Raw genomic sequence first — 11,098 nt, 5'->3', positions numbered from 1 at the left:
AATAACAGTAGAGTAATTCAATGCTTTATTAAAACTTTGCCCTCAATCATTGACGTAGTTACAAAAGTATCAAGGTAGTGTGAAAGGTGGATTATAAAACAAAGTGCATCGTTAGGACAGGGGGTAAATTAGTGCAATCAACATACTTAGTGGTGGAAAAAGAAAGAAATCATAGAGTAACAATCAGTGCAGTGGTCATAGCAGGAATACAACTATAAAGTGCGCAAAAATACATAAATCTGTGTGTACATTATTAAATTGGAAACTTTTAGGACAGTTGAATCACTTTACAAACACATTCAGGCAGTTTAAATAATATTGCATTTAAATACTCACACACACACACGCACACACTTTTGCCTGAAAAGCAAGGACATTATCGTTGTAGCAGCATAGCAGCCTTTAGCAGTGGTATTTCAGACCACCACTAACACACAAAACACACACCTGAATCATATTCAATATCCTAATAAAAACGTGAGGCGCGTCGGTTAAAACTATCATTAGCATAGTCAGTTAGCCGCGTTATTGCACTTGGTCGTCCTCATTGGAGGCATTATCAAACTCTTAAAACTACAGTCGACCGGTGGCCACTCTGAACCTCACCGAGTCCGTGAAGGAAAGTCCTAAAGCTCACAGAAGTAGCGGGCAGTTTGCCGCTGCAATACTTTTAAAGATAAAACACTTTTATCGCCGTTTTTAAACTCTCTCCCCGAAATTGCGCGGATCTCGGCCGACCTTTTCTAAATCTCGGAAAGTCCTTTCTACACGCAGGGTACCTGATAGTGCTCCGATTGGCCAGAAGGGAAGGAAGTGGGAGTGTTGGTGGCGGGTTGGGGGGGGGGTAAGCTTCCTGTTGGCTCAGTAGCAGCCGTCGTTCCAGCTGGCGTGCCGCAGGGGGGTCAGCTGGGTCAGAGTCTTGGGGGGCGTCAACAAACTGACGAGAGAGGGAAGAATCAGTACAGAATCGACGCACGTTTTATTACGTATTTGTTATATTATGGTTAGTTATTTGTCATGATGACTGCATTTTTCTGGTGATCATTAGCATTCAATTATCAGTCTTTTATTATAATAATAATATTACATAGGTTTTATATAGTGCGTTTCTCGGTACCCAAAGACGCTTTAAGACGCTTAAACTGACACAGAAACCGTAGATTCCACCCCCCTCGTTAGATTAGCTGATTCACACAAGGTCTCCACCCTCCATCTGAAATGCTTTGCTCCAACCAAACTCTGTGAGTAAGAACACAACCCCTCAAAATGAAAACGCGAGCCCATCCTTTACAGACCAAGAGACCCCATGCAGGTTTGTTGGGGTTCAGACTTCAGCTATAGACTCTGCATCGTCAACCCCTCCCTCCCCTCCTACTTGTTGTATGAGGTACGTCCTGGCACTTAATGTACACATGTAAAGTACGCACTTATTGTATTTCATCGTATTTAGTTACAGTACTTAGTTATGTAGCATCTTATCCTAGCTATCATTGTTGCGTGCGGGGAATGGGTCAACCAAGCAATTGACAATGCGTGGCACTTGGTTCTATAAACATCCTTACTGTACCGACATCGATATGCTGTTGTTTCTATTTCAACAATAAGTGTACTTATTGTAAGTTCGCTTTGAATAAAAAACGTCTGCCTAATGCTGCTATCCATTTGGACGTATTTCCCTTGCTCCAGCCTTCCAGTTTGCCATTTGTGTTTCTGTCGAGCTAGTCATCATTAGCAACATAGCCTCTTTAGCAAACCAGCTTCAAAACAAAACTTTACATTGAATTGCACGCAAAGCAAGACCGTGCAATGCATACATTGGTGACCGGATTAAAGCAGCAATGAAATCAAGTGTGTAAGAGGTTTTAAAAACGACATTAAAACCACCAACGTGGTACAAATAGAAAGAAAATACATCTCATCCCCCATTAACTATGGGCGCAGCCATCTTCTTTGTGAGTTGTACAGCTCTGCTCGCTCTACTTTGAAAGTGACGAGATACTTCGACCAAAAGGGGGCGTGCCTCAGTGAAATGCCGCAAGAAAGCTGGGAGACTTTACCACTTCGTAAATCCAAATGGATAGCAGCATTATGCCCTGAATGTAAAAAGTAAATGTTGGGGTCAGCTCACCTGCGTGGCAACTGGGAGATCCGGGGGGCGGAGCTTGAGGCCGGGCGCGGCAGGCCGCTGCTATGCAGCGTGGGGGGTTGGGTGGGGGTCTTGTTGCCGAGCGACGGGATGCCTGTCGGCACAGAAACCGAGCCCTTGATGATGGGGCTGACGTAGGCGGTGGCCTTCGGCGGTTGCGTCGGCGACGGCGTGGAGAAGCTTCCCACGCTGTGGACGCGGCTCTGCAGCTGGACTGCAGGCCGAGAGGTTAGCATGTTAGCCGTCTCTCTCGCTAACAAGTGTGTTGGTTAGCCCGCATGTTAGGGTGTTGGCGAGTTAGTTAGTAAGCTGGCTAGTTCATTATCTAGCATTTTAGTTTGATGGGTACCCTTTTGGAGAGTTAGTCATCTTGTTATGTTGTTTTTTCGCTCTCCATCTAGCTAGCTTGTGAGCTAGATATCTTGTTAGCTCTTTGCCTTCATATTAGCTCCCTAGTTAGAGATCTCGAAAGCTAGCTATTTAGAATCAGAATCATCTTCATCAAGTAAGGTCACACAAAAGGAATAAATCTGGAATAATTTAAAAAATAATATATCATAAGTTACATTTAGCCATTAGCTAATTAGCTTGTTAGCTAGTTCAAAGGGTTGAAGAGAGAAAGGTTGCTGCTTCTTACTGGAGGAGTGAAACTGAGTCTGCGACGAATCAAAGCTCAGGCTGTTACGCAGCAGGGAGAGGGGAGCCGCCTGATTGGCCGAGATGTGCACGCTCGGCATGCTGGGAGCCCGCACCAGGTTGGGCATGCTCCGCCGCAGCTTGTCTACTGGTAAAAAAACAACCAATCACAACCAGAATAAAGAGGCTCCGAAGGACCATAGTGGATTGAGGACTGGGGACAACAGATGTTTACTAGCCTTTTAGGCTAACTGGCTCACTTACAAGTTGACTGTTGATCAGTGTGAAATGTCCCTGAAATTAACCAATAAATAATTAGGAGTCAACGTCAGATATGAGATTTTTTTCAATTATCCCCTGCAAACTGAAAATGTTGGCTTATAGGTACATTAAATTGCACCCCCCACCCCCCCAAGTCATTATGTGCAAAAACCAACCACTAAAAACTTGCAGAGGGAAAACAGGTCAAAACAGGTCGTCAAGCACACAACAAAAAGCTCCGCTCCCGCTCTGTTTCTGTGTCACCCCCCCCCCCCCACCCCCCAGTCTCTCGTGTTTCCGTTGGAACCTGTGACTGGACTTACAGGGAGTTAGAGGCAAGCGGTTGGCGACCTGGCTGGGAGGGTCATTCAGGGTGACCATCAGGTGATTAAGGGGACCTTATCCCTCAAAGCTCGCTCTGCTTCTGTGTTTGGGCGCCGGCAATAGCGTTGAGACAGCTGATTAAATATCGAACAAATGCTTCTGGAATTAACCGATGAGATTAGAGAACGACTGTATCAGCGCTTTCCGTTAGCGAGTTAGTTATCAGAACGCTAATTGGCGAATCGTTGTTTTGCGTTTAGTAAGATTACTTAAAAAAAAAAAAAGACAGCCTGATTATCAGGGATAGACTTACGCTCATAACCGAGAGCCAACTGATTTCCAACGGGAGATTCCGCTGGACAAAATGGCCAACAACAAAACAAAACAGGGATACGTACACCATAAACACAGCAGTAACCACACGAGTGAAACACCCAAGTGGCAGTCGCATCAACTTCAGGATAATCCGTTTACTACAGCCAAGAAGTCCTTGAAGCCCAAGCAGCGGCCATCAATTAGCAAATTTCGCCCCGATAAAGTAATAAAGGCCCGGCCGCAAGCCAGGGTGTTTCCTGCTCACCTGATCCGGGTCTGGGGGCCTGCGGCTGGGCAGCGCTGGGGCCGGCGGGGCCCGCCCGTGGAGGGGGGGAGGCGAAGAAGGCCCTGGAAGCGTACGCTTGGACGGGGGAGGTTGGGGGGGTAGCCGGGGGCGTGTACAGCGACACGCTGCTGCGGTGCCAGTCCCGTGCGCTGGAGAACGTGTGGGGCCGGGGGAGGCTGGAGGGAGCGAGCTGGGGAGGGGTAAGGGGGCCGCAGTCCTCCTCCGTGGGACGGGGGGTCCGGCGCGAGAGGCTGGGCCCCCTCTCCCGACGAGGGGCCGTGCTGGCGTAGTCCTGACGCAGACCTGTTTGTGTGTGGGGGGGGGATAGCAATGCACACACACCAAAATATATAGACACAAAAAAACACATATTTACACACACACACACACACACACACACACACACACACACACACACACACACACACACACACACACACACACACGCACACAAAACAAATCGGACAGGACAAACACATATACACACACCTCCTGGGGTTAATGAAGCTAAAGAAGCGATGAGCTCGTAGGTCTGATTAGTTAGTTAAACATGGAGGGAGAGAGCGGGAGAGTTTGGAGTTAGAGATTCAGAGAGTGACCGAAAACAAGCCACCAGGTGAGGCGTTAACGACCCGCCAGGTGAGCCCTTAACGAGCAACAAGGTGAGGCCTTAACGAGCAACCAGGTGAGGCCTTAACGAGCAACCAGGTGAGCCCTTAACGACGATTCAGGTGAGGCCTTAACGACCCACCAGGTGAGGCCTTAACGACCCACCAGGTGAGGCCTTAACCACCCATCAGGTGAGGCCTTAACCACCCATCAGGTGAGGCCTTAACGAACAACCAGGTGAGGCCTTAACGACCATCCAGGTGAGGCCTTAACGACCAATCAGGTGAGGCCTTAACGACCCACCAGGTGAGGCCTTAATGACCCACCAGGTGAGGCCTTAACGAACAACCAGGTGAAGCCTTAATGACCATCCAGGTGAGGCCTTAACGACCAATCAGGCTGAGACTCGGAACATTCAATCATGCGTTGTCACTTACTCTCCTCCTGCAGCCGGGCCATGACCTGTACATCTGTGAGGTCATTGAGCTTGTAACTCGTGGCGACGACGTCCCTCTCGTCGTCGTCGAAACTCGCCGAGTTCCAGCCTTTCCGAAGACAAACACAGCGGTCGTTATGAGACAGTGGTAAATTGCGTGATGCACGGCATTCCTCCCTGGTTCATGGGGGCGTTCTTAAAAGACCCTGACCCCTCAAAAAAGAAATCGACGTTTGCCTCCAACTGCTACAGAAAAAGTAGTTACACAAAAAGCGTAGAAGAAGAAGACCGGACTACGTTACAACACTGACTGAGGTCAGTCCTTTGACCGACCAATCACGTCAAGGCAGGGGAGAGGGAGGAGGGTTTGAGAGAGAGAGAGAGAGAGGGGGGGGGGGGTGAGGTAGGGGGAAGCTTGGAGGCGGAGTCTTACCGCGGCGGGCCAGGTGAGAGAGGAAGGTGGGGCTCCTCTCGGCGGGGGGGAGGGGCTCCTTCAACAGGGGGCTCAGGGACCCCCGCGGGGACAGGAGCAGGGGGGAGGCCAGGGGGGAGGCTAGGGGAGGGGGAGGGGGGGGAGGAGGAGGACAGAGAGAGGAGCGGTCTGAGGAACGAGGTCGAGTGGGGCATCGAACCTGCCCGTGTCCTGGGGGCGGGGCTTACCGGGGCGTCGGGAGAAGAGCGGGGTGGAGCAGGACTTGCCGGCGAGCGGGGGGGAGGCGCCGAACGAGGACCCCACCGCCACGCGATACAGGAGGGGGGAGGAGGGGGAGAGGCTGCAGGGGGAGGGGGAGGGGCGCCACCTGGAGACTGGAGAGAGCGAGGGGGGGAGGGGGGGAGGAGGGGGAGTAATGAGGTGAGATGGGGAGGAGAATGGGAGGGCGTAAGGGGAGATGGGGGAGGAGTATGGAGGGGGGGGAGGAATGGGGGGAGATGGGGAGGAGAATGGGAGGGGGTGAGGGGAGATGGGGGAGGAGGGGGAGAAGAATGGGGGGGAGGAATGAGGGGAGATGGGGAAAGAGGGGGAGGAAAATGGAGGGAGGGGAGTGGAGGAACAAGGGGAGATGGGGGAGTAAGGGGAGGGGGTGAGGGGGAGGAGAATTGTGTGGGTGAGATGAGGGGAGGAACGAGGGGAGAAATGGGGGTGAGTGTTGAGAGTGGAGGGGTCGAGGAGAATGTGATGAGGGGAGATAGGGCGGGGGTGAGGAAAGAGAGAGACCCTGAAATAATCCGTCTCCTCTCTTCCTCCACAGTAAAACAACACCTTTCAGTGGTTAAAGGGGACACATCGTACCACCAGGTGAGTGGGCGTGTCCACCTAGATGAGTGCTGGATAGATCAGTCTACCAGCCTACCCGGTGGACCGGAGCAAACGTCGCTCATCTGTCCGTCACACATCTAGGTGGACACGCCCACCTGTGATGTCAGAAGCTGCACATTTTGAAAACGGCTTGTAGCGGCTAATCACACTCACACCTGGTGGTGTGATGTGTCCCATTTAAAGGTCGAGGACTTGTGTGTGTGCGCTTGTGTGTGTGCGCTTGTGTGTGTGCGCTTGTGTGTGTGCGCTTGTGTGTGTGCGCTTGTGTGTGTGCGCTTGTGTGTGTGCGCTTGTGTGTGTGCGCTTGTGGGTTTTTGCGTTTGAATCTCTGCTTGAAAAAGCCAAACAGAGTTGTTGGGACACACACACACACACACGGCGTGATGTCACAGGACGGGCCCACTCATCGGCGACTGGCACCACACTACAGTGGGCGCCGTTGTCTCAGAGTGACACACACACACACACACACACACACACACACACACACACACACACACACACACACACACACACACACACACACACACACACACACACACACACACACACACACACACACACACACACACACACACTAGGTGCGGTTGCTATGGCGACGGCTCCTCGGATACGCACGGAGACTTGTCTTAAAGTGCCGCCGACGCAAACGAGAGCCAGACATCACTTCTACATCTACAGTAACACCGACGGAGGCCTTAGCCAGACAGACGGCCGGCCGGCCCAGATCTGGAGATAGTACCGCAGCGAAGGGAAGTCAACCCCGCCCCCATCTCATTTGTGCCCACTGTTCGGATACGAGGACAGAGAAGCAGCTTTGGAACCAGAGATACAATCGGTGTGTCCTACATGCCCATGAAGCATCTCTGAAGGGTGTCTTTATAGACGCTCCTCTCCTCCATCATTAACTTCTCCCTGCCCCACCACCAACAGCTTGTACCCCCTCCTCGACCGACGAGATGTTACTCTACTCTCCCCCACTAGCTACTCTTCCTGTCCTCCTGCTCCAACACTAGCTACTCTTCCTCTCTTTCTGCTCCCCCACTAGCTACTCTTCCTCTCCTCCTGCTCCAACACTAGCTACTCTTCCTCTCTTTCTGCTCCCCCACTAGCTACTCTTCCTCTCCTCCTGCTCCAACACTAGCTACTCTTCCTCTCTTTCTGCTCCCCCACTAGCTACTCTTCCTCTCCTCCTGCTCCAACACTAGCTACTCTTCCTCTCTTTCTGCTCCCCCACTAGCTACTCTTCCTCTCCTCCTGCTCCAACACTAGCTACTCTTCCTCTCTTTCTGCTCCCCCACTAGCTACTCTTCCTCTCCTCCTGCTCCAACACTAGCTACTCTTCCTCTCTTTCTGCTCCCCCACTAGCTACTCTTCCTCTCTTTCTGCTCCCCCACTAATTGCCGCACTCCAAACCTTCGACCTGAGACCTCTCTACCCTAACCAAACTCCCAGCCTGACTGCATATAGCAAGTGTTTTCCATTCGCTACCTATCGTCGCGACAACCAACCGTCCATAACCCTCAGCAAGAGTGGATGAGATGATGGTTTCGGCCGCTTGCGCACGCGAGAGAGTGCAGCCCGGTACCACGGTGAGATGGACCGGGCCCTAAGCTGGCTAGCCGTACTAGCTGCCAGCATGGTGACGTCATGGCCAGTACCATAGTGTGTGTGTGTCACTAAAACCTTCTCTTATCCACACACAAACAATTCCTTGCATCAACACACACACACACACACACACACACACACACACACACACACACACACACACACACCCACCTCGTTGCAGGTTCAGGGACGGGGTCCTCGTGGGCCCCTCAGACCGGGGGCTGTCCAGAACCTTCCTGCACCACGTCAGAGGAGACAGGGGGGGGCTGTCCGCACACATGGCTGCCCGGGATGACACGTACAGCCTGCTCACACACACACACACACACACACACACACACACACACACACACACACACACACACACACACACACACACACACACACACACACAGTGACCTAATGATCGAAATGACCAGTGAACAGGGCTTATTATGGGATGTCCGTGCCCACTAGTGAACAAGGCTGTCCCCAGAGAAACAAAGACCCCAACTGTCCCCCAAAACACAGACTTGTTCAGAGTGTGGGTTTGTGTTGACGTGCGCGTGTGCTTGTTTAAGCATGCTTGGGAGTGCCGAAGGGTGAGCCTATCTCACCTCCGACAGCCGGATATTATTAATAAAATGTGTTCTAAAATTTGTTGTAAATTGTGTGTCATGTTGATTAAATCGCGACGAGCGACGCGGGAGGCAGGGGCTGCGTTACCAAGGCAACAACAGCATCCCAAGGCGAGAAGTTCGACCGCTGGGGAACATGTTTCAACATCCGACAGTAAACTTTGATTTGTCAAATATAAACCATGGAGTCGAAGTTAGATAAGTAACAGAAGTAGACCACGCTCTTAGGGGCAAACTTGAACGGCGGTGTCTACATCAAGCAAGGCGAGACTATTCAAACCTCACGTCATTAAGTCTGGAGTCTACTCTGGACAAATTAGACATCTCAGTCTCTCACACATCGCACGCCAAAGGCTCCGCTATAGCCGCTTAGCGGATCAGCAGCAACACGTGCTTCCATCCCACCAACCAGGTCTCGTCGTCCGAATCTCTGGAGGAGAACATGGCCTCCAGGTCCAGCTCCTCCACGTCGTCCATCACCGTGGTGGCCTCCCTATCTCCGGCCTGCTTTTCGGAGAAATACGCTTGGAAATACGCCAGCACACCCGAGGGGGTGTTCTTGTTGTTGATGTTATGGTTGTTGTTCTCCCTGTGTTCGAGTTTGCTGGACGCGGGGCCCGGGGACAGAGTGCGGTTCTGCCGGCTCCTCAGCTGCTGATTCTGAAGCTCCAGACTCCGGACCAGCGCCTGGAGCTTCTTCACCTCCAGCTCGGCGGGCATGCTGTTGCAGTTGTGGTCGACCACATCCATGATCTGGCGGTTCATCAGGCCGACCTCGGCCTCCATCGGGCGGTGAGAGCGAAGTGCGTGGTGTTGGCTCAGGAGACAGTGAGCGCTTGACTTGTAGACTGGTGTACTGTACTAGACAAGAGTTGGCTGTGTCTGCGCGTCTCTCTCTCTCTCTCTCTCTTTACTCGGGTGTGATCCGAGCTGCCGGCTCAAAACCTAGAAGGACCTCCGACCAATGAGAGAGGAGGATCATGACCACGCCCCCCCCCCTCCACACACACCAATGACAACTGCAGGTTAAGCCACACACACCTGTGATGTCTCGAATTATAAACTCTTGATCCATTAAAAAATGTGTACACATGCTAATTCATCATTTGCATAGTTCGTTTATAGCTTCAATTAAAAAATACTGGATGGGATATAATCTATGTAATTTGATATTCATGAATGTTCTCAACTCATTTTAAGGCATATAAAACATTTCAGTACCAAGATTCGGCTTCAGATCATTTTCTGGCAGGAGGGAAACGACTGAAATGTCTTATATTTGCCCATGTGAAGGTGTTTCAGCTGGTAATAGACACTGGATGGGATACAATCTATGTAATGTGATATTCATGAATGTTCTCAACTCATTTTAAGGCATATAAAACATTCCAGTACCAAGGTTCGGTTTCAGATCATTTTCTGGCAGGAGGAAAACGACTGAAATGTCTAATATTTGCCCATGTGAAGGTGTTTCAGCTGGTAACAGACACTGGATGGGATATAATCTATGTAATTTGATACTCATGAATGTTCTCAACTAATTTTAAGGCATATAAAACCTTTCAGTACCAAGAGAGGGCTTGAGATCATTTTCTGGCAGGAGGAAAAGGACTCCAATGTGTCATATTTTCGCTTTATAACGTATTACAGCTGACAAAAGAGACTGGATTTGTTCTTATCTATCCCACATAGCCCACATTAATGTTATAGTGTCAGTTTGAACCCTAATCTAATTAATGTGATAGGACCTACTCATGAATGTTTTCAATTCATTTTGAGAAGAAAAAAAATTCTTCAAAAATCTATAATCTGGGAAAACAATGCATAGTAAGAAAATGCATGTTTTATTGTATAAAATAGACACACAGAAATAATTATGATTACAGTGGTTTAGAAACATAAAGAACGATAAGTGACTCACGGACAATAGTCCTGGAGTGCTATTGATTATAGTAGCCTATGACTGATCAGACGTCGATCCCCGTACAAGGTCGATGACTTGTCACCTTAAAATACATATCTGTGTTAATACAGCGGACAATAGTCCTGTAGTGCTATTGACTAGTATGATTGATCTGACTTTGCTGCCGCACACACGTTTCGAGGCGATATAGCCTGGCTTTAACCGGCTGTGCGCGCTCCCGCGGCAGAAATCACTTTCTGGCAGCTGATCACTTTTCGGCACAACACCGGCTCAAAACCTAGAAGGACCTTCGACCAATGAGAGAGGAGGATCATGACCACGCCCCCCCCCCCCTCCACACACACCAATGACAACTGCAGGTTAAGCCACACACACCTGTCCTGTCTCGAATTATAAACTCTTGATCCATTAAAAAATGTGTACACATGCTAATTCATAAATTGCATAGTTTTATAGTTACAATTATAAAACTAACAATTTCAAAATATCACGCTGACCTCTGTAAACCCTTCGTTTCACTTAGATACAAATAAAGTAGTTAGGATACTTTAATTGTATTAACAATACTGTGTACTAGCTCTCAATAATGAAGACTTGTAGCTTGTATTCTACAGG

At 50.0% G+C, this 11,098-nt stretch overlaps 1 protein-coding gene across 3 annotated transcripts; it reads right to left on the bottom strand.

Annotated features, from left to right (window-relative positions):
• Window positions 1-12: 12 nt before the first annotated feature.
• LOC132455368 (SLAIN motif-containing protein 1-like) lies at window positions 13-9,604 on the bottom strand. Of its 3 annotated transcripts, none has more exons than XM_060049206.1 (9): window positions 8,969-9,604; window positions 8,114-8,247; window positions 5,674-5,820; window positions 5,447-5,566; window positions 5,015-5,122; window positions 3,948-4,271; window positions 2,784-2,930; window positions 2,129-2,240; window positions 13-937 (listed from the first exon to the last, which is right to left on the bottom strand). In XM_060049206.1, exons 1-9 carry the CDS (start codon window positions 9,343-9,345, stop codon window positions 862-864), a joined length of 1,545 nt encoding a protein of 514 aa, XP_059905189.1. In that variant the 5' UTR covers window positions 9,346-9,604; the 3' UTR covers window positions 13-861. The 3 variants fall into 3 exon arrangements, with proteins under 3 accessions (XP_059905189.1, XP_059905188.1, XP_059905190.1); XM_060049205.1 differs by having other exon boundaries at window positions 2,129-2,360; window positions 8,969-9,599; XM_060049207.1 differs by lacking the exons at window positions 5,447-5,566; window positions 5,674-5,820 and having other exon boundaries at window positions 2,129-2,360; window positions 8,969-9,591.
• Window positions 9,605-11,098: the final 1,494 nt, after the last annotated feature.

This window comes from Gadus macrocephalus, chromosome 4 (genome assembly GCF_031168955.1).
Source record: "Gadus macrocephalus chromosome 4, ASM3116895v1".
NCBI lineage: Eukaryota > Metazoa > Chordata > Actinopteri > Gadiformes > Gadidae > Gadus > Gadus macrocephalus.
The sequence above is the reverse complement of the archived record's forward strand: the minus strand, read 5'-3'. Positions and strand labels throughout refer to the sequence as shown.